This window comes from Lutjanus erythropterus, chromosome 16, assembly GCF_056507025.1.
Source record: "Lutjanus erythropterus isolate fLutEry1 chromosome 16, fLutEry1.hap2, whole genome shotgun sequence".
In the NCBI taxonomy this organism is placed as follows: Eukaryota; Metazoa; Chordata; class Actinopteri; order Lutjaniformes; family Lutjanidae; genus Lutjanus; species Lutjanus erythropterus.
The window spans coordinates 8,161,944-8,187,574 of record NC_139332.1 but is presented as its reverse complement, the minus strand read 5'-3'; the positions used below and the strand labels follow the sequence as shown (position 1 = coordinate 8,187,574).

The following is a 25,631-nucleotide window of genomic DNA, read 5'->3' as shown; positions in this document are numbered from 1 at the left end:
CACTTGATAGGATCTGTCATAGGCAAGTGACACTCAGCTGAACATTTACCTCTTGTTACTTTTAGGAAATTGAGTATCAACACTATCCAAGTGGAGTGCAAACTGTGAGCAGCAGGACAGTGCACATTTTTCATTGTTTTGGCTCTGTACTCCAGCACAATGGATGTGAAATGAAATAATGACTATGAGGTTAAAGTGCTGACTTTCAGCTTTAAGGGTGTTCACATCAATCGTGGGTGAACAGTGTAGGACTCGTTGCCCTTTTATATTTTTATGGCCAAACAGTGCAATGTTCTCGTCTCGTCTGCAGTCAATCACATGACCTCAATTCAACTGAGCATGTGTTTCTCTTACTAAACAACAGACAAAGCCGGAAGCTCCTAACGCGAGAAAGTGACTGCAAAGGTTTTGCGATGAAAATCTTTAGCTTATCTTATCCGTTTAATATATTTTGGTGCCATTAAATCACTTTATCAGATGTGGATTGTAAATACCCTCAAATTAAAGCCGTGAGTCAGCATTTCAACCCCACGTCTCATTTCATATCAATGTGCTGTAGAAAGTTTACAAAATGACTTGCAAAATACTTGGGGACTGTCCTCTAAACTAGTCAGATGATCCAGTTAGATTGTTGATAGATCACTGCGAGCGTTACCAAATTCTGCATTAACACACATCTGTGGCTCGGCCTGTTTCACTGTTATCCATTTTGCTAGAATGAATCATGTAGCCTCAGCTTTAGTGAATAATTATAACCATGAAAATGACTCAGACGGGGTTCAGAGAGTTTCTGACCGTGGCAGCGATGTGCTGAGCTGGAGACGAGGAAGGGAGGGAATGACCTCAACCAAACAGCCGCTCGTCTTCACACCGGGCAGGCCGTCCAACAGGCAATCACTGGTCACTCCAAACACTGACGTGTGGTAACCTGGGTTCAAAGGAAGAATTTAGAAAATATTTAGCTGCAGTGGATAATGTTTTGGAGGTGAGCCTAAAGTTAAGATCAAGGCGAAAGTCTGCCTCTGATACAACGGTGTATGCAACAGAAATCGCAGCTAATTTAACCAGCTCTTTATTATTGTGCTACATCAGAGTAATGGAATAGGGTTTCAGCTGGACTCACCATTGACAGTGATGTTGCCAGCTGTGCGCGGGACGCCAACCAGAGTGACGGGGTACAGGCCAGACTCTGCAGGCAGGGACAGCGCCGCAGGCAGCGATTCAAACTCCACTCCAGAGGTCAGCAAACCCTGAAAACAAGACACCATAGGATGGAACGTGATTGTAAGATACACATAGAGCTTTCATTAAAGCTTAAAGGACACATGAGTTTAATAGAATTTAAATTAAAAGTAAAAGTTCTTGGCAAATGACTGCATAAACCAGCTGAGGTGAAAAGATAAAAATAAGATATATTGCGCGACCGCACAAACTTTGAATCTGTGTGCTTTCTTGTTGGCACAAGCTTCAAATAAGGCCGTAAATGTAAAATGTTTCCTTAAATTTATTATGAGCAAAGTCTCTTTATTACCTGTGAGTCTGGATCAGCAAGATTGAAAGTGTAAAAATCTCTACTTTCTGTAATGAAAACACTTCCATCACAAAGAACACCTTCATGATAATGTGTTTTTTTAAATCATGGCATGAAAACTTCACACATGAAATTAAAACGTGCTAAAAATGTACTGAAATCTGAAATCATTTCACCAAGTTTTATATTGAAAACTTAAATCAAGTCAATGATTTGAAATCCTATCATTTCCTTAACAACGCAGACGTTTTCAATAGTACAAAAAATACCCACATTGCATGCTAAACCTGTGTTTAGTTTTTTTAAATTGCAGCAATCAAACAGTTTTAATGGTAATTAAAATTTGACGCACTAATACTAATCATTGGGAATTTTTTTGTGGTTTATCATGAAACTGGTAATTGTTTCATCCCTTACAGATATGGGATTTTTAAAAAGAAAAGAAAGAAACTTAACTGGCAACACAACCATTTCAAAACCAATCAAACGGACGACACTTCAACTAATCAAATCTCTCAGCTCTCATCTTACTCTTCGGTTTTTCTATTGGCATTTTTGGCTGCTCCAAGTCAAACTATGCCGCACTGATTGGAACCTCCATGCCAAAACATCTCAATCACTCTGTGGTGTCTGGCTGCAGTAAGGGTCATAAATCACACCCCTATATTAACAGATGGGACACGGGCCAAAAAGTCTTCTTTTTTTTTTTTTTGTCCCATAGATGGTTACTAACATTTAGGCAGTTTTTAATCATGCTGTTGTTTGTTCAAGTGGATCCGTGTATCTGGGATATTTTGGCATCATTTAAACAGAAGGAAATGGGGACAAATCATCCATCTTTATGTCAATGGTTCAGAGCCACGGAGTTGTGCCGAGTCATCTCCAGACTTGGGCCAAAGGGCGCCTGACTCAACTTCAAATGGGTTTTGCCAAACATGGCGAACTCCCCTTCTTCACCTAAACAAGTGTATGTTGCGAGACTCAACCCATGTCAGGAGAGCAGAGAGAGCTTTTTAAAAACTATCTGTGGCTGTCTGTAGCTTCTAACTGAATTTCTCTGGTTCAAAGTCTCTCCTCTGTTACTGTTTAAACTGTCTGTACAGCTATCTGCCTTATTTTACAATTTCATGTTTGCTTTGAGCTAGAACTGAGTCTTGTTAAGTTACTTCAAATAAAAACCGAATACTTCCTGATTTTCCTGCTTCATAATAAAAGGTTTCAAATAACAGAATAGTTGTTGTATCGTCATGTATCTGAAGGAAATGTTAGCTGAGTTAGCTGTGCTTTGTTAGCAGCTAATCTTCAATAACAACAAGTCTACTAATACTACAGGGAGGAAGAGTGGACGTGCAAAAACAGTGAGATGTTTCACGAAGAGCTGCAGACAACAGGCATTAAGTGCAGCTCTAAAAACAGCTCACCTCCACCAGGTAAACAACTTGGACAAAACATGAACATAAAATGTGTATATCCACCATTTTACAGCCCCTCCCTTAATCACTAGACACAGCCATGGATCAGCCCGCTGCTTTTTAACGTCATTGACTCGAGACAAGCAGGTTATCAGTTAAAGGCACACCTTCAAGCAGGCAGCCCTGTCGTAACGGAGCTGCAAATCCCTGCCGTGCTGAGTGGCATGCAGAGTCGACCCGAGTCAAGCCAGGCCAGCACATGTGTACGGATAAGTCCTATCTCTGTGCACTCCACGCTAACACGGCCCCCAGAGTGGTGTGCAGCTGTCTGACTCTCCCCTAACAGTTTGGAGTGAAGTATCTCTCAAACTGTTTCGTGTGATTCATCATCTTAATCTAGCCGTGATGTCCTGAAGATTAAATCTCTGTCAGCATGAGATGGCCATTTCCATTGGAGAAAATTGCTCTCCATGGGAAATGGCCACTTGAGCCATGTGTGCCGGAGAAGTGATTGAAAATAAGTCCTACAGCTCACAACACAGAAAGAGGAGGGATCAGACAGGTTTCAAATTCATCTGTCCAAATTCTCCCTAGGTGTTGTGGAGACCAGAACATCCCATGCCGTGGCTTTTTATGAATTGGGAATTGTTGAGTTGGCTGTCCAAAGGGTTTTGAGGCTTTTAATTAAGGTTTTTGTAGTGAAACTCAGAAAAGCATTTACATAAAAGAATTGCTCAAAGGACAATTCAGGTTTCCTACAACTTGGGTATTGTTACTGCAATTTTGTTCATAATTTCTATAGATTATGATAACGCTGTACTCACCAAAGTAATTACTGAGATCTGGGAACACAGCCAGACAATCAGACAGGTTGTTTTTCAGTCAGACTTCTTTTTAGCAATATTACTGCATTCCAAGATCTCAGAAATTACACTGGTGAATACAAAATTATTACCAATAAGACAGACATGCCTTGGTGATGCCTTCATTCTTCTGGTGACGATATTAAAGGGATACTAGGGATTTTTTTAAGTGGGTTTGTGTGAGGTGTTTATCCAGTGAGTGTATTACCTACAGTAGATGGTGGTTGACACATCTCTAGTTTGGTGAAGCAAAGAGGAGCATTAGAATGGAAGCTAGGCAATGTACTGCTGTGGACAGGACCAGCAGCAAAAGGTTTTTTTAGACACTTAAAAAAGGTCCATCTAAAAAACATCAATATCAGTTTAAATGAATGCTAAATTTAGAAAATTTTCCACTGTATTACCTTGCCTTCAGACAGCCAGTTCCAACTAAAAACCTGTTATATAACACATATATATAACTGGTTTCTAGCACTTAACCAGACTCCTCCTGCAAAAATTTTTTAACTCCAACAACACAGGAGTTTCTGGTCTACCACTGGCTCAGTCACTTATTTTCTTATCTTCAGGAAATCAGAACCAACCTTTTAAACACCAAAGTCGCACAATAACACCAACAAACTGATCAAGGCCGAGGTACACCAGCAACCACCGTGTTCTGCAAGATTAAAGTACTGATTTTGCCTGGGGAGTCTGGAGAGCTGGTTTGAAGAGAGTGATATCTGTCTCATAAAATGTCAGTTTCCCGCCAGAAAAGATTGGCTGAAACAAGTGACATTGACTGACAAGTTCATCATGAAGTTACTATCATTACTTTAGCTGAATAAGGTTACTGTCAGGTTTTTTAAAACACATCTAAATGCAATATCTTAAAGAAACTAACTTGTAACAACACTCAGGGCACATTCAAACAAACTTTAGGCCAAATAAGGGCAGTTGAGCAACACATTAGGGACGCACACAGAGAGCTTCACATTAAAAATGCAGGCTCATTCACCAAAAAAGTTAAATCTGACTCAACTTTTGCTGGACTGCAACATGACATCATCTTTTAAAGCTCTGCAGTGGCCAATCAAATAACTGCAACCACACATTGCTGATCGATTACTCTGTAACACATATGATGTATTCCTTGAGTAAAATCATCACGCCGCCACAAGTCTACAGATATGTGAGGTTATACTAAGCCATGTTTAATCAATGCGGTGAAACATCCAAAGTGATAATGTTTAATATTTTCACTCTCTTAATTAAGCGTTTTAGCACGCTAACATTTGCTATTTAGGACTAAACTTTAAATTACAGCTGAGACCACTGGGGATTAGGGGCGTAACAATTCATTCATGCATCCGATGCATTAATGTGTAAGATGTGAGTGCATCAGTTGAGACGGCCTGTATCAGTAAAAAGCTGAACATGATTCAAATCGATGCAGCATTAGTGTATCGATGCATCTCATTAGGACACGAAAATGTTTCATTTTTTGTATCAGGGAGCTGCCGCTGTAACTTTCCTCTGTTTTCTCTCTCCTCCTGTCTCTGCCTGCACCGCTCTCGCTGGACGCCTGCTGCTGCGATCACACAAAACAAGCGCTCCCTCCTCCCTCTCCCGTGTCTCCTCTTCATTTCATCAAAACAGACGGCGCTGAAAACAGCGACAGAAGTGACACTGTACCATGTCGCACCACCAAACTTTCATAACGCTTAAGTGTAGACTGAGTTTGTGTTTTATAAGAAAGATGAGAAACGCTGCTGCAGATCATTTATGCAAAACGTGTCTGACAGCAGAGAACAGAGACACGAGTCTGACCCACAGAGACGTCATGTCACTGTGAGAGCAGGTAACACTTCACTGTTCCTCCACACTGATCAAAACCACAGCACTCTTCATATGAAACAGAGCAGCACATCATCTTACTGCAGAAATACTCATATTTTAAATAGTTTTAAAGTTTGTTCACAGATTCTAAGATATATTGTATCATTGAACATGTATAGAGATACACATCTAATTGGTCCCAGTCAGGAAGACACACACCCTTACTGGGGATGTTATTGGTTTAGCAGGGATTTGGCCAAAAACTAAAGCACAGAATACATTTAAATGTTCTTTGTTAATGACCTGATGATGGTGCTAGATGAAAAGTCTTTTGAAGTCATTATTTGCTGTAATCCAGTTGAAATATTTCAGTCTGGACCAAAACAGTGAACCAACCAACCATCAGACTAATCATCATCGCCATCCCTAAAGCAACGCCGCTATCGTTGCTGGAACTCATAGTGCTCTATAACAATCACGGCAAAGCTTGTGAACTCTGAGCTCCGAACTTACCCACAACAATGGTCTCTTTTCATTTTCTCCCCCAATGAGTCCCACTTTAATTGTCTACACCCGTACATTTCTGTGATATCTGCTGAGAGGAGTGTGAAATGTAACTCATGTGAAACTAATTACCTCCGCAGTCCGAGAATAGTGTGGTTTCTGTCTTTCAGTTTAGCAGCTGGCTGTGACGTCAACTGCAGACTTTCAGTGGGCTAAAATATGTTTTATCAATGAAAACGTTTGAAATACATGGTGTCTAGTTGTTAAATAGGCTGCCGGGACAAACACAGGCCATATCACCTCAGCCTCATTTGTAGTCAGTATATGCCTGCATGTGGCTTTTAAGTTTTCTTTGAATGTGTACTCATGCCCCCTCAGAATAACTGTATTTACATTCTCAGTACACACTGCCTGGTTACTCGAGGCAGACTGCGGTGACGTAATGACTGCATCAATCCCAAACAGCAGACACTACCTCACTAGAGGGAAGGCTGCCGAAGAGCTGAGCCTCTGAGGTACCGCGGCTGTGATTTAAACTCTCCTTGCTCTCACTTCAGGACATTACACACCTTTATTGGATAGCAGAAGTATTAGTGTTAACCTATTGGAAATAGTTCATTTGCATTCAGCTTTGAAAAGGTTAATTAGCTTGTTTCACTAACAATAACGATTAGAGCGTGTGCAAAGTGAATTGTGTTGTCTGAGCTGCTGTGCATCGACTTCAATGTACAACACTAGCACTATGTCGTTAACCTTTTGTTTTGCTTTAACTAATGCTATGGTAATGGTGTGATTATTATTTGCAATTGTGGTTATTTCTTTGTTCTGGCACGTAACTGCGCCTCTGATAGCAGATTCAGATTCCTCAAGACAGAAATTTCTCTCTGCATAACATGCAGCATTTTCCAAAAAATGTACAGAGCTACAACAATTGATTGAATCATTTATCTTTAATCCATTATTAAATTAATTGCCAATTATTTTAGTAATCGATTTGACAATGTTTTTGTTTTTTTTAATTCTCTAATTTCAGCTTCTTAAATGTGAATATTTTGTGGTTTCTTTAGCTCTCTATGACACTAAACTGAATATATTTTGGTTATGGGCAAAACAAGACATTTAACGGACTAACCTTGAGTTCTGGAAAACAGTGATCAACATTTTTCACCATTTTCTGAAATTTTATAGACTAAACAACTAATCGATTAATCGAAAAAATAATCAACAGATTGATTGACTATAAAAATAATCGCTAGTTTCAGCCCTAATAATGTCCTTCACTGATCTGATGATTGACCCAGTAGAAGTGTGTTGTGGTGTCTTTTTCTGCAGAGACTCTACCCTCTGCCTGTATTTCCTATTTTTCTCATTATTTCTTCTTACTTGCTTTAATTTTTTCCATCATTTGTTTTTTCATTTTTTTGCCTGTGTACTCAATAAAGCACTTTGGGTTGACTTCGTTTTTAAGCATTCTTCTAAAACATACAATATGATACATACTATTTTCTTACTTTTTTTCTAAGTTCAGTAAGAGACAAAACTAAAAGTGTTCTTTTGTCATTTTGAGAAAAAGCTAATAAATACCCCAAACTTTGTGGGAAGACCGACAGAAACATCTGACGGTGACCCCACTGAAAATGAAAGGGTCGGGTGGGGGTTGTGGTAAAAAGCACCACTTTAATAGAAAATCAATAAAGCACAAAGCAAAGCTGGGTATTAGTGCTGAAGTCGTGTGGTGACTGAGAAGAAGGGCCCGTCTTGCCAAACTACAGGGTCACCTTGGTGACGGAAGATGGAAAAGTGACCTTGTGTGTGTTTGTTTCTCGGTGTGTTTCAGAGAGCTGGTTTGTGTACTGTACTTGTGGATAGATGGTTGTTCGGGTCTAGCGGCAGTCACTTTGTCTTGGGTACAGAGGAGCGCTCGGCAGCTTACGTCACACAGTCTGTCTCTACCTGCGTGACTCTACAACACCACCTGATGTTCCCAGCTGCCATCGAGCTGTGAAAGGCTTCAGCCTCCATCTGTGACCTGATCAATTCACCTGTAGGTGGGGAGGAGCTAATGACATCCTCATCACTATTCGACCTGTTTGACTGTTTCCCCGAACTTCAGGTGACACTTCAAATCGCTCATCAAGTGCGCACGGCTAGAAGGTTATTCAGGCTTCACAGGCATTTTCATTAGAGAGTTTCTCTTGCCAAGCCGGCTGACCTCCTGCTGATTCCTCACACACGTGAATGCCATAAAAGTAATTTAAAAATACAGCTCTTCAAAACTTTAGTTCTTACAGTGAATTTCTGAAAAGGCAAAGACTCATTTAGGGATTTCTATAACAAGAAGAAAAAGATCTTCAGTGCTTTTATTTCTTTTGTAATGCTTGTATGAGGGAGTCTTTCTGGACCCAAGAACATTACAGTAATTCAATTATGACTGTACAGCCCAGCAGTATTCCTGGGCACTTGGCTGCAACTAACCAGCATTTTCACAATGAATGAAAGTTTTTGATTGTTTTTTTTTTTTGAACAACTTTAAATGTAAAGCTTTATTCCTACCCACAAACTGATGATTTTCTTTTTTAGAGGCTTCTCCCCTGACAAGATCTAAGTGTGAGACACAGACTAGATTTGATGAATGACAGACCTTTTACTTATTTATTTGTTTAGGTTCATTTCCATTTGTACTATTCAACCTGCAATTTATATTAAAATATATACTGCTGGAATACTCTGAATATTGTGTGCTGCTCTGCTGAGCAGGAGAGAGGGTTAAGAAACGATGGAGGGGTGGTTGAATGGATGGTGATTATATCGATATCATGATATGAGACTATATATCATCTCAGACTGTGGATAGAACTACTTTCTTTCTGCAGCAGAGTCTCCTGAACTACTTTAAAATCTACTGAAACTTCTTTCTTTCTGAGTAGAGAGAAAGCAGTTACACAAGGTCTGTGGATTATCTCCGTTGAAAACTCGGAAACTCACATCAAAACACACCTCATGGACAAATAGCACTACAGGAAAGAGGCAAAATATGTTGTTGTTTTTTTTTAATTTTAGGATGATTTGTTCCTTTAAGTATAATGTAACTCATGTGGTCTGAGAGAAAACTGGACTTCTGCTCCTCCTCTTGGCTCCATTTTCAGGCTTAGAAAACGCAGCCCCTAACAAGAGACTTTGGCCAATCACAGGTCAGTAAGATAGGTGATGACTGAGCTGCATTTCTCAAAAAGTCAGGGTTTGATAACCTGTGAATGAGACTCAAGAATCAAGTGTAAGTAATTTGATGCGTCAAATGAATTTTTCTCAAAGATGTTTTTTGTCATTATAGGTACTTCTTATCACCCTGATAAATGTTGAAGTGTTTATTTTTCTGATAAAATTGGTTTTCAGTTAGTTATCTGATGCTATGGAAAGACAGTTTCATGTCGTGTTTGAGTCGGTCAGGTGTATGGGCGGGACCTCGATCCCAGACTTCCAAGCCTGATCACTACTGCCCAGACTGGCTCCCAGTGACATCACCAGAACAATTCAGCAGTGTTTGAATCTGAGATATTCTGCCTTCATATTTGTACAGTGGTAAGAAGAGGAGACACATCATCCATCTGTATACAGTCAATTGTTTACACGTCTTTTGTAGAACACACAGTCGGAGGCAAAGGAGTTATTAGAAATTTGTAAGTTGCATGATTTGCCGCAATTAAATCAGGCTCTCACCATCTAGAAGGGAAGTGCACCCACATTTGCATTTTTACAACAGCCAATAGGAACGCCCTTGCTCTGAAATGACTTGTAATTGGCCAAAGTCTCCCTTTGTGGGTTAAATTTTCAAAAACCTGAAAAAAGAGCCAAGAGGAAGTTCCTGAGTCTAGTTTTCTCTCAGACCACTTGAATTACATTCTGCTGAAAGATTATTATGGAATTTTTTGCTCATTGATGCCAAATGTAACTGCCTACCACAGCTTGAAATGATTTCCTGAGTATCAACTACTCGAAAACATTCTGAATACTTATTTTCAATAGTAAAAGTCAACTCCTGTAAATCTAGAGGGATGCAAAGCTTTTCTCTATTGCAGCCACACCTTGTGATCAAGTGAGATTTGCCTCACAAGAACTCTGAAACACACAAATACACACTCAGTGACAACTGTCTGGCGATTACTCCTCCAGTTTAAACATGTCCCAGATGTTCCAGACTGGAGGTCTCCTGCATTTCCTGTGTCTGTAACAGCATGCGCTGTTACCAGACGGCGCAGGGCGGCTAAATCAACCAGCGAGACCTGTCCAAGCCTATTTGGCATCGGCTCCGAGACAGCCGCCGCAATTAAGAGGCCACTGTCTCCGTTCACACTCTGCCACGGAACTTTCACGGCAATTTGTTCTCGAGTTCCCAAATAATTAAAGGCAACATCACTTTTGACAGGTGGTACATTGCGTGCGATGCTGTGTGTGCCACAGCTATCTGGCAGCTGAGAGTGGGCCTCTACCTGCTGGCCTTTTATTGAGCCTGATGATTGCTTTGCATTTCAAGGCCGTCCCAAATCACTGCATTCATAAACAGACACAGCAGTGAGCAGGAAGAACAGCAATTTATTTGGTAATCTTTTGCACCCTTGAACCTGATAAAGTGGTTCAACTGGTGTGCCTCTGTTTGAAAAGGAGTAAGAACGGAGTGACAAAGTACATAAATTAGAAATGGGTGTTGTGGAAGTGTAGGTCTACAGACTGCTGGAGGTCTTTTAATAGGGAAATCTTCTGAACTTAAAAAGCTGCAGTCGCCAAGCAGCTATTAAACAATACAATTAAACTGGACTCCCTGATGTCTGATGGCTCCTTTCAAACTTTATTTTGCACAGAAAAAGAGTGCAAATGGTCTTAAGCTTACCTCAATATAGAACCTATCTATTCTGACAGGATGGTGTGAAACCATAAAAGTAATGGCACGACAGGGGGTGTGCCTCTCCCCAGTGATGTTTTTTTACTGTCAGGAGTGAGAAGAGTTTGTTCTCACTATCCCATATGATCATTACAGTATTAAACTGTCAAAAAAAGCTTTTAGGGGACCTTAATTAGGCCATCAAGGATGATTACAAAGCATTTTCATTTGCCCTGCTGCAATTGATAAGTGGCTGCAGAGGGACTGTTTGTGCTACAACTGTGAGAAAAGCATGTCGACATCCTCTTGTTCTGACAAAGCTGTGGTTAGATATTCAAAAATTCAGATTTATCAAATATTTAAACCACTGATTCGCCTTCAGTGCGTGTAATTACAGTACATTTGAGCTTTAAGCGTAATAAATTTCACTGACCATGTTCTCTACACGCAGTTCATAAGGCATGGGGTTGTAGACCATGAGCTGCACTTCGCAAACATCTCCTTGAACCCACTGGAAGTCTGGGAAAAGAAAAAGAGACATGAATACATTAGAATAAGACGTCAGCGGTATTAAATCTCATTCGTAATTAATGAGCTGAGGGAAATACACCATTAGGCTACACTGCTATTAAAGATCAACAGCAGACGTCAGTGATAGATGATGTAAATAAAAACAAAGTCTAATAAAATATCTACCATTTTCCTGATTAATTTTTAATTCATTCAGAACCAAACTAAATAATCACAAAATGCCTTTAAACTCATCCAGTTAGTGTTACACTTCAGTTAAACTGTCCATTCAATATGAAGATACAGCCAGCAGCGGGTTAGCTTATCTTAGCATTAAAAGGATAGTTGGGATTATTTGATGTGGGGTTGCATGAGGTACTTCGTCTATTACCTACTCTAGAAAGGGGAAACCAGCACAGAAGCTAAGCAATGAACTGCTATGGTGAGGGGCAGCAGGAAAAGGTCCACCTAAATTAAAAAATAAATATATATATTTATATTCTATATTTAGAATATTTTTATTGCTTTACTTTGTTGTCAGACAGCCTTTTCTGACAGAAAACTGCATTTATATACGCCAATACTGCTCTCTCCAAACCAAACAGACTCCATGGGTGAAATCAATTATTTTACCTCACAGAACACAGGAGTTGCTGGTCTACAGCTGCCTCGATCTGTTAGTTGTTTGAGCTTTTTTTACATTTAGAAATCCCTAGATGATCAGTAGGCGACAAGAGCTCCGATCGTCTGGTCCAGCTCTCAGCAAGAAAACAATTAAGTGTATTTCCCAAATGTCAAACAAGAAACATAAGCTGGAAACAGGGTACACAGCTGCCTGATTTTGTCTAAAGGTTAAAAGAATGTCTACCAGAACCTCCAGGGTTCAGTAATAAACAGGTTTTATCTCTGAAAAATGAACGGTGGAGGGTCAATGTGCTGTACCATTTCTGATTTGGATAATTTTTCTGGATACCACACCCTCTTGTTTGACATACACTTCACTGGCCTCACTAAAAGCCTGCTCTGATCAAACTATGAGATGATGAAATACAATCCACAAGTCCAACTGAATGAGGCTCATGAATCTGCTACTTTAACTAAATGAAAGGGCTAATGATCTTACTGCAAATGGAGAGCACATCCCTACTGCCAGGCTCCAAAATCTTGTGGGAAGCCTTCTCAGAAGAGTGGAGGTCATTATAGCAGGATATTAATGCCCATGGTTTTGGAATAAGGTGTTATGTCATCACATATGGGTGTAATGTCCTGGTGTACACACAGTCTGGGCCGTCTAGTCTATAAATGTTTAATATATTAGAAAAAAAAAAAACATCAATCTGAACTGATGCTGGAGCAGTTGGAGGCGTGATGGGACCTTTTCAATGGGCCATTGTTAGTTCACAGAATTAAATTTATTGAGCTGTTGTGACAAGCTAACAGCAGGGATAATGGGATCAAATTATGTTAGGGCCTAATTAAATGGACTCCAGAGAAATGTGAACTGTAAAAGGCAGGTTAGAATTGCATCATGGGTGCTGTACTCCAATTCTAAAGTCCGAATAGTTCTGAAATATTCAGAGAAAAGCTGCAGAAATTGATTTCCTGTGAGAATGACTTTGATTTTCGAAACAGCTTAGTTTTACTTTTAGAAATAAGATATGAAGAGATCACAGCTCTGCACTGCAGTATCCATCATTCCTGAATGAGACGTTGAAAGGGTTTGTTAGATTGAGAAGCTTTAGTCCCACCGTAGCCATACCCATCTCCATTTGAAATATAACATATTCCTGTCCATTTGGAGAGTCCATTGCTCTAAATAGACTTGCAAAAGAGGGCCTGAAAAGGCTAGCTCAGACCCTGGAAGGAAAAGGGATTTATAGACGGCAAACTCCAGCCATGCACCTTGGGAAATTAAGTCAGTCAAAAGAAAGATATCTATGATATGAATGTCTGGAAAGCCCCACACAACCTCAGGTCTGGCTCACAGGCATGCTCTCATAGCCAGCCAATTAACTGTGAAATACACCTCAGAAAATAGAAAATAGAAAATAGAAAAACAAAGTGGATTGCTGCCATCTTATTTGTGTTGCCTCAGCCCTAACTCCTCAAGTGGCCATTGAGATTCTGCACAGATCTCCAAAGGCTTCAGCTCTTTGAAACCTCATCGTACAAAGCAATAATGAATGTTTTGAGCCGATGCATGGCTTCATGGTTAGTTACACATTGCCGGTGTTTGGTTCCTTAAAGGGCAAATTATTTTGTCAAACTGTCTCTCGTGCTGTGAAAATCATCTTTTATTGACCTGAGACAGAACTGAAGAAGTTTACTGGTGCTACTGCAGAGAAATATTCTGTAAAACTATCAGCGACATTAATCTTTCATACTGAATAATACATGCACACTACGCCTGGGCATTGGAGCAAGAATCATCCAAGTGTAATGATGCGACCCTAGAGCAGGAGGGAATGCATTCAAACATAACTAAAGCCGAGCTTTTTAGCTCGCCTGAAATTACGAGTCATTAGCGCCTCAGATGGAGGCTCATTTCTGGAGGACATTTAGTTAATACTGTAAATGGAAGAAAATACACATAAAGCCAAACATGCCTTACTCATTCGACAGGCATGAGTTACAAACATGTTACAGAGTAGCGAGAGATTGATTGTCAAAGTTTATTCTTGACTTTGGAAACAGTAGTTGGATAACCAAAGTCCAATATCATGCTGATAACTGAGCAAATTCCATCTGTTGATCAAGACCACAACATGCTGCTGGAATTCATACAAAAGTAGCTTGAGTCAACATCATTTTGTCAGAAATGAGTGAGTGCGGCCATTGCAGGACAAGCAAGAGAAAAAGAAAGTTGCAATAGTCAAAGCCAGCGCTCAGAGCGAAAGTAGCACTGCACTGAATAACTTAAGGCACTCCATTGGTGTGGGTGTGCTGCTTCAGGCAGCAATGAAATGATGAAACACAATCCAGTTTTAAAGCATATCAGGTGCCAAAATTTTACACATCGGATTATGATACTATTTATTAGGGCTGCCCCCTAATAGTCAAATAAAGTTTGTTGAGTTGAGCTTTCACTTATTCGTTAGTCACGGGAAACAAAACCACCTAAAACTTCCTTCAGGAGCTGCACCTAGACTTGGTGCAAATGAATTGGGCTCAGCAGCCACTCAAGTCATCGATGCACTGTTGCTCACTGTGCGGCAGCTGTTATTAGCTAGTTAGCTCAGTTAGCGGTCCCACTGGACTTGAGCACAGCTTCTGTGACTGACGAGGGCCAGGTTCATGACTAGGAATGTAGTGCCAAAGTGATTTGCAGTCGCTATGTTGAAGACATGGCAGGTTAAAGCTGTGACAGGAGGTCAGTTTGTAAGCATACATCATCCATTGTGTTGATAAGTCTGCTAGTATTTTGTGAAGTTGAAAGTTATTATTATTATTAAAGTTATATATCCCACGATTTGGGAGGTAGACTATAGCATACTCCATTCAAATTTCAACTAATCAACCACAAGGGATTTTATATTGACCACTGGCACAAATTGGCCTAGACTGTCTGTCCACTCCGTAACCACCTCTCTTAAAGCTGCAGTAGGTCATTTAAACATATACAATTCAAAGCTTTCCGAGTCTCTTTCTGCTGCTTCATATCACTATACTAAGCCTAAATAAAAGGGGCGGGCTCTCACTGACATACATTTTTGTAAAGAACCCCTTCAGTTAAACCTAAATATTAATGAAATAATATTGCCTAGTGTAGCTTTAATATAGAAAAGCAGCACACACCAGGGGATGTGGAGAGGTGCTGATCACTGAAAGCAACGTGCAAGTAGGAAAAAAGTGGTGTTCACTCTGGCTCCATGTGTATTTCTCTTTCATTCTGACAATGTTTCAGCCCTCAGGCCTTCTTCAAGATCAACAATCTTCATTGATTTCCTACTGCAGCTTTTATCCGTGATGCTGACCCACCATGTGCTTCTGAAGGAGAACTATGCCGAGAAATAAACACAGTTAAAACTTGAAAGGTGGCAATAAGCAACAATTAGTTTTAATGATGTTTCTGAAATGCATGATTGGACTGGGTTAGAGGAGATCACGAGTGGAAATTAAGTTACTGCTGCTACCCAGCAGATATTGATATATCTTTTTGGCTTCAGTCTGGATTTCAGCCATCATAACACGTTCTGTAGGACTGAGATCAGGTGAACTGGCCAGTCAGAATCAAATCATTGCTTGGCCCTAAAAACTTTACGTTTAAGATGACTGACCTGCTATTTTACTCTAAAAAGAGCGACAAGCCCTGGTTTCTTAATATGGATGTGAACACCCTCAAGCATCCTCGGAAACTGTAAGTCAGCACTTTAACCTCATAGTTATTTTTTTATTCCAAATCCAATGTGGCGGGGAACAGAGCCAAAATAATAGCAAATGTGTCACTGTCCAAACATTTATAGACCACACTGTGTCCCTGATTCCCCTACGAGGACTACTGTAGAAGCAAAATTCACTCCCTTGTATGCCCATATACCACTGTAATAGATAGCCTATCACCTACATCAAAGTGAATGGACAGCCGTAGACTATATAGTTCTTAAAAGTCTCGGAGCAATTATGGGGAAAACAATCTCCCATTAGAGGACCCCTTCTTTTATGGCAGAACATCAACCTGATTCATAGCATGTGACTTAAAGAGCAAGAAAACACACACACATATATCCTCAGTGTCCATACACTTCAACTGCCAGAGCCTAGCACAGAATACTAACGATTTTGGTTCCCTGTCAGTAAAATGAATGAGTGGGAAGTGATGGTTTACTCTAAAGCTGTAAAAGTTTACGGCTGTGGCACATATCCGAGCATAATGAACTCCCCGAGAATATCCGTATAGTGTGCATTTCACTGACAACAAGGTTCAAAGTCCTAAAATGTCATTTTCAGGTTGGAAATTCCAAGCCGTTTAAGACTTTAAACATAGCTAATAAGATGTTGCAGCCCTGTTTGTAATCTTCTGTAAATGCATAAATAATACTGAGGTCCATATGGGAGGATGTGCCCACATGTGGCCATTGTGTGATGAATGCATGTTCACAGTTAACCCATCCTTCAAAGACTTGATTTCTACAGTTCCTGCATGCTGGGAGATGCCTTGAAGGAGTTAAGAGAGAATCTTAACTTCATTAGCTGGCAGCTAGCCCCCTGGAGGTAGACGGACTAAGAGGGAAAGGCATGTTTGAATTAATCTCCAAAGCCTCACAACACCATACTGCACCGGAGGAATATCTGACTTTCAACATCTAAATCCTGATCAAAGAACAGCGCAGCTCCGGGGTACGGATGCTGGCCGTTTATTAAAAATCACTTGTGGTTTACTCACCGTCTCCATCTCGAATATGAATGACTTTTGGTTGATCTATGTGAGGCAATTAAACAGAACAGACGTAGAAATATCCAAGCTTTATATGCAGATTTTGACTTAGCTTTCTGAAATTAAAGCCTACCAGGGAAAGAGACGGCCGGACAGGAAGTGCTGAGCTTCAGTAGCTCCACAGCAATCAAACACCAGCAAAGTGGAAACGACTAAAAATAATTGTGAATGAAAGCAGTATTTCTGTTAGAGAGGAGAAACTCAGAGTGGGGAGTATGACATAATTTTGTTATACTGATGGAATACGTGTAGTGGACAGGACGACAACAGATAAAGATGGAGGATGCTTCTGAATTTTAACAAAGAAACAGGGTACATTAGGAATTAATCTCTATAAACAGAGAGGTACATTAGGAATTAATCTCTATAAACAGAGAGCCGCATATGAATGCAGAATCTGTATGCCAGGAGTGAGATTTTGTTATCAGAAGCATTCTGGTTTCCATTTTTTGTCTGTTTGTAGTCGGAGAAGTACTGACCAATCACGTTTGAGCAGGCTTTGGTTGCATGCAGGTAGTCCATGAGGAGAGCAAAAGAGACAGAACACATTGGCCAAAATGCAATCTTAGAACCTATCAGCTATCATCTGACAATGATTTAGCTTTTTATTAACTATTAACTAATTAATTTAACAAATTAATACAAATGTTTGTTTATGGAGATTAGCCTCCAACTCCATTCTCGCATTTCAAGTTGGACTGTAAACAATGGCTGATGTGCCCGGATATCCGCTGACTACCAAATAGCCAAAATAGCCAAAGGGTTTGGAGATTAGAAATAAAATAAATATCAAATATTGTTTACAATGTCAATATTAACTGTTCTTCTCTGGGTATCCCAGTTCAGATGACAATCCTTATTTTTGTCAATCATGGTTTGATAATGAAACAAGATTTCTATATGAACCTTTGCTGAATTTTGGGAATCAATTTTTGTAGTTTTTGTTATAGTTGTAGACAAACATGGGAATTGGGCTGTAATGGCTAATTCAGCAAAAAAACAAACATAAAAAGTAGCATGTTTCCAATGCACTAGTCTAGACATGTTTATTAAATACAGTGAAAGAAATGACAAAAAAAAAACTGCAGTGAAAGCTGCATGTTATTACATTACATTACATTCCAATTTTTTTTTTAAAGAAAATCAGTATTTGTCTGAAAACCGACAATTAAGATAAGTTGTCAGGTAGTTGTGCTACATTAACTGTTGTGTGAGTCAGGCTGGGCATGCTTCTAACTTCTCCACAGGGCCAAGGATGGACCTCAAAGAGCTTCAAAGTGTGACAAGATGAAGGGATCCCTGCATGACGCCCCTGACTCAGCACTGGTGACATGATGTTGTTGATGTCTACAACCTGAAAACCCACACAATCTCAAAAACACACCAGCCAATGAACAGCCACACTGTTCAAAACTCCAGACTCCAGAAACACACCAGACACTATAAAGTTTTTAGATTTGACCTCTTCTGACCTTTTTCTTCTCCATGCATCACTCCAGACACAAATGTAGGCCTGGGAGATAAAACAGTTGAGATATCTATCTGCAATAGACACATTGATAGCAGTAATAAAGCATTATGATAAAATGTTTAAGATTCACTTAAATGCATTAAATGCAGCCCACCATGAAAGCATGAAACGACTATGGCCTGGCTTTTAAACAGCCTGTCATATCCCTTGATAATGGAGTGAGCTACTAGTGGCATGCAAACATCCAATCATATAACAAACAAACTCCATATGTGCTCCTGCCCTGGCTCAGAAACAGCCAATCACATCCCTAGGTGCCACTACTGACATGCCAACAGCCAATCTGTGTTGTCTGGTTGCCAACTATAACTGTTCTCTGAGTCGGGTTGGGCATACTCTGATAAAAAATGTACTCTAACACAAAAGATGTAAACTCCACGGGGCCAAGCATGGACCTCAAAGAGCTTCAAAGTGTGAAGAGATGAAGGGTACCCTATATGATGCCCCTGACTCAGAACTGGCGACGTGTTGTTGTTGATGTCTACAACCTGAAGACCCACGCAATCTCAAAGACACGCCAGCCAATGAACAGCCACAATGACTTTTTTTTTTCTGCTGCTCAAATACAGTATAACACTAAATTTGACTTTGTTTGATGACTCTGTATAAAACACTGAAAAGATGAAAACTCCAGAAACACATCAGAGACAATACAGTTGTTCTTTATACTGCAAGGGTTTAGTTTTGATCTTCCCTCTCCATGCATCTTGGAAGCGGGTGAAGTTGTGCCGGAAAATCCGGCATTGCATCAAACACTTAAGTGGATTCACTCCAGACACAAACAGTAGTGATATCTATGATAATGAGGGCATCAATAGCAATAAGAAAGTAGTTAGATAGTTCTACTTAAATGCATTAATTGCAGCCCACCATGAAGGCATGAAATGAGTACGCCTGTCATATCGCTTGATAATGGAGACGCAAACATAACATCATATAACAGACAAACCCGTCCTGGCTCAGAAAACAGCCAATCACATCCCAAGGTGCTACAAGTGAAACAGCCAATCTGTGGTCGTTCAAACTGATACAAGAGACATTATCCCATCCTCAATTGTGCATGGGTTTTATACCATTTTCATGCCTAAAAAATTAGTTTTTCCTAGTACCGCCTCAAGGTTACATATACAGTAGATTCACTCACTGGTAAATGTAACATCACTTCCTTTACATGGAAAATTAATTATCATTTTATTTTTGAACAGGTGAATAGAATTAAATATAATTACCACTAGAGACAGATGACATCAGCTGGACAATTATCATTGAACTGGCTCTAAACGACTGGGCCTTCTTCAGAGCTTGATGAGGAAACTAAGAAGAAGCTCTGGAGAAGATGAAGTGTTGCCAAACCCTTCTTCAAGGAGTCACTTAAGTGGCTCCTGCTTTTTGCCTCTTTGTAATACTAAATCCTTGTGTAGTCAAGCGCTGCTCCTTTCAAGCTACACAATGAACTGTTGACTATAATCATGTCATACTATCCATCATGAGATACTAGTCTCCTTCCTGCCTTGTGTCTCCAGGATGTATGCATGTATGTAGTCTGGATAAAAGGAACCAGCAATATCTCACAACTGTCACATTGACAACACACTCCTTGATGGACCCTACGTTTGCTCAATGTTTTAGACATTATTTCAGAAAATAAATGAGAAAAACTGGCATACATGTTTGAAGACAGCCAGAAAGATTATAGTTCAGCACTTGAAAACCCAAGATTTAACACTAACACATTGGTTAAGATGTCTATTGGATATTTTATATGTGGAAGTGTCTTCATCAGGGATCGACGATGCTCAAACAAAGTCATGAACAGACGGAGAGAAGCAGGGAACCATAAGAAGATTTCTCAAACCTCTACAACATCAGTATGATCAATACTTTCCTGAAAAATGTCTTGTATGCAATCTGAGACATGTCTTTGGCCCTCCGGTGGATTAACGGTGCACTGCAGCTGCAAACAGCCTAAGAGTGCAAAATCCAACATGGCTGTCTTCACATAGTGAGTTGCATGTTTTTGCAGAGAAATCTTTGCTTTTTTTATTATTCTGTAAGAATAACAGTTATATTGTTACTAACATTTCAATATGAATATTAACTTAATTGAAATAATATATAACTGTACCTTATTTTATGGTAAAATCATGTTTAAAATGTGTGCATTAAATATAAGATCATTTACTTGTGAATCCCTCAATCGTTATTCTATTGAACTTCATGATGCAATCTGCATTATTCCACCATAACCACAAATACACTCCTAAACAAACTACTTTACAGCTGAAATGTCATCTTAAGATAATTTACAGTTGAAATGCAGACATTTTTTTCACATATGCAAGTTGCTCCCATATAATCACTTGTATGTTGTGAGAGAACACTTGCTAATAATTGTCTTTTTAATTGATTTTCACTAAAACAATTCCTGGGCTCTCATAATTGTATGTTATCTTGACCAATTCATTTTACATATGCTTGTGCAAGCTGTTTTTGCCAACTACAATGTGGGGTTGTCAAACGGTTCAACAACCACTTTAAAAAAAAGAAGAAGAAAAAAAAAAGAGAATTTTCTGGCAATTATTTCATGTGTCCGGATTTACAGGGTTAAGAAAATATGAAAATTCAAAGAAAGTTAAGATTGTGTTCCTTTGTAGTATGATCAAATTTCATGAAAAATTAATAATAATGACATTAAAAAAGTTACACTCGCCAATTATCTCTGGTCCAAATTTGATTGAATTAAGACAACAAGTCAGCTTACCTGCATGTTTCACCTGATTTAGATATAAACATCCTTAAGTTAAAGATGACAGTTAACATTTAAGCCTCAGTCATTACACATCATCATTATTTATTCCCCCTTCATCTATAAACTCAAGTGGAGGTGTGCTTGCATGTGTGTGAGAATGTACAACCGATCATTTATAAGAAAAAATCACAGAAAAGCTGTTGAGCTTACCTATCTTTTTACAGCGCTCCTCTCCTCTGTTGTGCATGATGATTGGCGAGTAGATGAAGGGGCTGGCGGTGGACATGTTCTGTCCCAGCAGGCCTTTCACTTTGTGAGGACGCAGACTGACAGGCAGATTGAGGAGCTTCACTGATCTAGTTTGGGCATCACAGGAAAAAGCACAACAATGACATGAGTGAGACAAAAGAAAATCTGCTGAGGTTCTGTTGTGTACTTTGCACATTAGTTGGTGCAGCTCTAGAGTTACAACAGCTTGTGCAGTATAATCCAAGAGCTTTTGATTAATATTGGTGATTATTACAGTTCACTGCAAGAGATTTATAATAGTACTTTTTATTAATGGTTACAAGGTCAGCAATCCAATAAAATTCAAGTACAGACACTTGAATAAAGTGTTTACTCTTCAATTTCAGGGACCAGGGGCCTATTAATTAATTGACAGATAACTTGTCAATGTAATCTAGTACAAAAAGATGCCTTCACATCACAACCCACACTTCTCATTAACATGTCAAACAATTCACAATAAAGTCTTTATGGCGAGGCACTGACTTATATGACCAAAGGGTCGAAGGCACTGTGAGAACTTGACAGAAAGTTAGATTTTTTTCAAGTAATTCATTGGCAGTGCCTCTTTTCTCTTGGTTTGCTTTCAGCTCTCCAGAACCTCTGTTTCCACAGCAGCTTACTATCTGCGGTACGTGCAAAAGAAGCTATATTTACCTAATTATTTTTACACTCAAAAAGCTCTGAGACCTCTAAAGGAATCTGATGGAACAATCCTCCTGCTTTTGTGAGCTCATTGAAAACTTGTACTTCTGTTTTTCAAAGTACAAGAACCTTTTATTCAGAAGTGACAAAAAAGGTATTTCCGACAGTTTTCGCTGCGGAACAATTCTAAAGCCTGTGAATCAATGTAAAAAAAACTGACAGCTGTCATCTCTGGGGTCTCGCCCTAAGAAAGATCTGTCTTGCTTTGAGGTGGACTCAAATACGTTTTTTTTATGTGTCTTATTAAACAGCACCTTTTGAACAAGCCACTCACAGCTACCCAGTAGTGCGATGTCAAATCATGATACTCGGTAGCAACTATTATTCTGAATCTGGTTCGTCTCCTTTTTCAGAATCTATTCTTTCTCCCAAGGGAAGCAATAGCAAGCAAAATTTATTTATATAAAATAGCACCTTTCCCAGACACCAGTCACAAAGTGCGTCACAGTCAAAGAACTAAAATCAAATAGTCAAATAAATAAAACAAAGATAAAATACACAGAGGGAACAGACATAAGGCACAAGATTAAAATATAAAATACCACGTTACCCAAATGCCTGTCTGCTTTTTAAAGTTCACAGCGTCCAAAGATCTGAAGCTTACTGGGAGACTATACCAAAGGAGCTGCCAACTCCCAAAGTAATACTACGAACCAATCAGAGTACTGGCTCATGAACGATGATGTTATGTTAATGACCCCAAACAGTTAGTGTTATTAGAGGTGAGAGTGAAAAGTGTTTCTTACACAGTTATAGCCACAATTATTAATCAGTTTAATTTATTCAAGCAAAACACGACTAAATGTTTTCGGGTCACCATTTGTCTGTTGTGTCTCAAGCTACTTTGTGGAAAATCCAATAAAAAGACAAGTTTGATTATATTCTTATATTTTACAGCAGTAGAAGCTTTATTCTTCTGTGCCATAGAGCTTCGTTGAAGTCCAAAAACTGTGAAAAACTAGAGATAACCCATGCAGATTCAAAGGACCAATTCAGACATGCTGCAGCACCACACCCAGGACCACTGCTAAATGTGGTTGGGTGTCAAAAATGTGCTCAGTTGCACCTATAACTTCACCCAACAGTGATGTGACAGCACCCAGGAGTTCACCTATACTTCACTGTAGCAAGGTGGAAAGTTACATTACTTTGAACAAGTGTGAATCAGAACGGATTTAGTAGGCGCTAACAGTAGCTGTTATTTCTATGTGTCATGTACATATTCAATCAACATTTAGGTGAATTTAAGTGTTGGATTGGACTCTGATTAAGCAAATAGTACCCAATATTACAGGACTAGCAATGATCAGCACATCCATTATGAATATATCACTTAGTCACACTGGGTGACAAATGTACTACCTGCTTCTGCAGGTATAGTTTTCAAAAACCTATAGTGCCCCGCTGTTTTAGGAAATAATTTAGTCTGATTTAAATAAAACTATATAATTATGAGCCATTTTGTAAGATCACTATATGAAAGCCACAGGCTGGGCTACAGAATTGGAACAGCATTAAGAGATGGATTAACATTGCTGGTTTTGATCTTTTAATGGGATTTGTTGAAAATATGAAATTCCATTTGAAATATTTCCAACAGCTGTATGATCTTAAACAATTTTAAAAGAGAACAAATCCCAATTTATCCAATTTGAGTAATGGCTTTTAAATCAACTTTCTATGGCAAAAGCACCAATTATATATTCATAGCTTTTTCATTTTTCAGTCATTTTTCAGTAATGGCTAACTAACAGTCAAACTCTGTTTACATGTCAATACACAAATTATTCCAGATATCTAATTTGGATGATATTTTCCCGTATTAGAAATCCAGCCAACGTGTGACACAATGCATGAAAGTAACAACCACTCACACTCCTGTCTTACCGGACAATGGGGAGCTTCGTAAAGGGCACCGGAGGGAGCTTCAGGCCATCAGGAAGGGTGATGACCTCCATTCCACCTGGACACTTGGAGGTGTAGTTCTCCAGACTCTGGGTCACTTCTTTCTTCTCTACAAATGTAAGAGCATAATAGTAGGAAAATGAGTTGAGCCCTTTATGCCCAGAGTACATACAGAAATCTATAGAAACAATTATCCGCAGATCAGGCAGCAACAATTATGACATAACACAATTCCCTTTAATGTTCCCCACACCCAGATAATCTGAGTTCTGCCTCCGCTATACAGATTTCATCTTTGTGCCTGATATGAATTAACCAGGCATTAATGACCTGTGAGGTGTCCATCTCTCAGCAATAACAGCTCCGGCCTTCGAGTGAAATTGTAAGTTTTATTATACCATCAATACCTTTTGAGGGAACATTACTGCTCAGCCAGCCATACCATTTTCTTTGCCTCTGCAAGTTTCAAGAGTGTCCATCAAAGAGAGAAGGACATTTACTGGCAAAGATTTCATACAGATCTATAACCCTTCATAAGAGTGCCTTATGAAGTCTTATGATTGCAAGCAGTTTGTATTAATGTGAAGTGCTGTGTTTCTCCACCTCTTTGTACTTTCAATAAAAATGTTCACAGCTGTTCTGTAAAAATACTGCAATATAGACTAGATTCTTCTTGCATAATCCAAAAGACGAGGGGTCTGTCTCCGGCCTGAGATATATACTGCATACATGAAATGAGATTCTTATTTTAACAGCCAAAAGAATGAGTCTAATACCCCTTTTCCCTGCACACGGGCTGGGCTGGCTTTACTCAGCTGGACTGGGCGCACCAGCCCAGCATGGCAGGGATTTGTATCTCCACTGCAGCAGAGCAACCCGCTTGAAGGAGTGTCTTTTAACTGAAGACAATATTACAGAGTCAAGCAGCTGTAAAACTGTGATAACACCTTTAATTGCCTACAAATTCTTTACAATAAAAACCCCTGTTTTTTTTTTTTATTTAAAAGCTTTTATTATGGGTTTTCATCAGCAGTAACTTATCATGACTCCTTTCCAGCTGAAAGCAAACATGAAACAGTTGAATAAAGCGGATAACTTACTAGGTAGAGAAACTTAACATCAAACCACAGAGATTCAGTTAGAAGCTTCAAAAGTTCTGAGAGCTGGAAGCACTGACACTTTTAAAAATGCCTTTTCTGTCTGGTCTCTCTGCGCAGACATGGGTTGAGTTTGGTAAGACAGGCTTGTTAGGGGGTCATTGCGAGTTCACTGCGGCGGACGAGACGTCATCACAGCCCTGCTTTGAGGTGAGTTGGGCAAACTTTGGCCTATATAGGTCCACCTCCAATGTGACTCAGCACATCTCGGCTTGATAAAACTAGTAATGGAAACGCACATCAGCGCAGTGCAGTTGCACGGCCAAAAGTGATGATGTAAAAGTCCCATCACGATTTGCTTGTCTTTTGGCTAGGACTGCCACCTAATAGTCAACTAAAACATTAGGT

General features: G+C 39.5%; 1 protein-coding gene across 2 annotated transcripts in view; it reads right to left on the bottom strand.

Moving 5' to 3' along the window:
• The window catches only part of trappc9 (trafficking protein particle complex subunit 9), a 285,018-nt gene that overhangs the window by 220,514 nt on the left and 38,873 nt on the right, over positions 1 to 25,631 (bottom strand). For both annotated transcript variants that reach the window (XM_084738852.1, XM_084738851.1), the window contains 5 exons: positions 24,109 to 24,235; positions 21,439 to 21,584; positions 11,438 to 11,523; positions 1,124 to 1,250; positions 796 to 928 (listed from right to left, as the gene is read on the bottom strand). In XM_084738852.1, the coding sequence (XP_084594978.1) occupies positions 796 to 928; positions 1,124 to 1,250; positions 11,438 to 11,523; positions 21,439 to 21,584; positions 24,109 to 24,235 (619 nt within the window). The remainder of the gene's footprint in view (positions 1 to 795; positions 929 to 1,123; positions 1,251 to 11,437; positions 11,524 to 21,438; positions 21,585 to 24,108; positions 24,236 to 25,631) is intronic.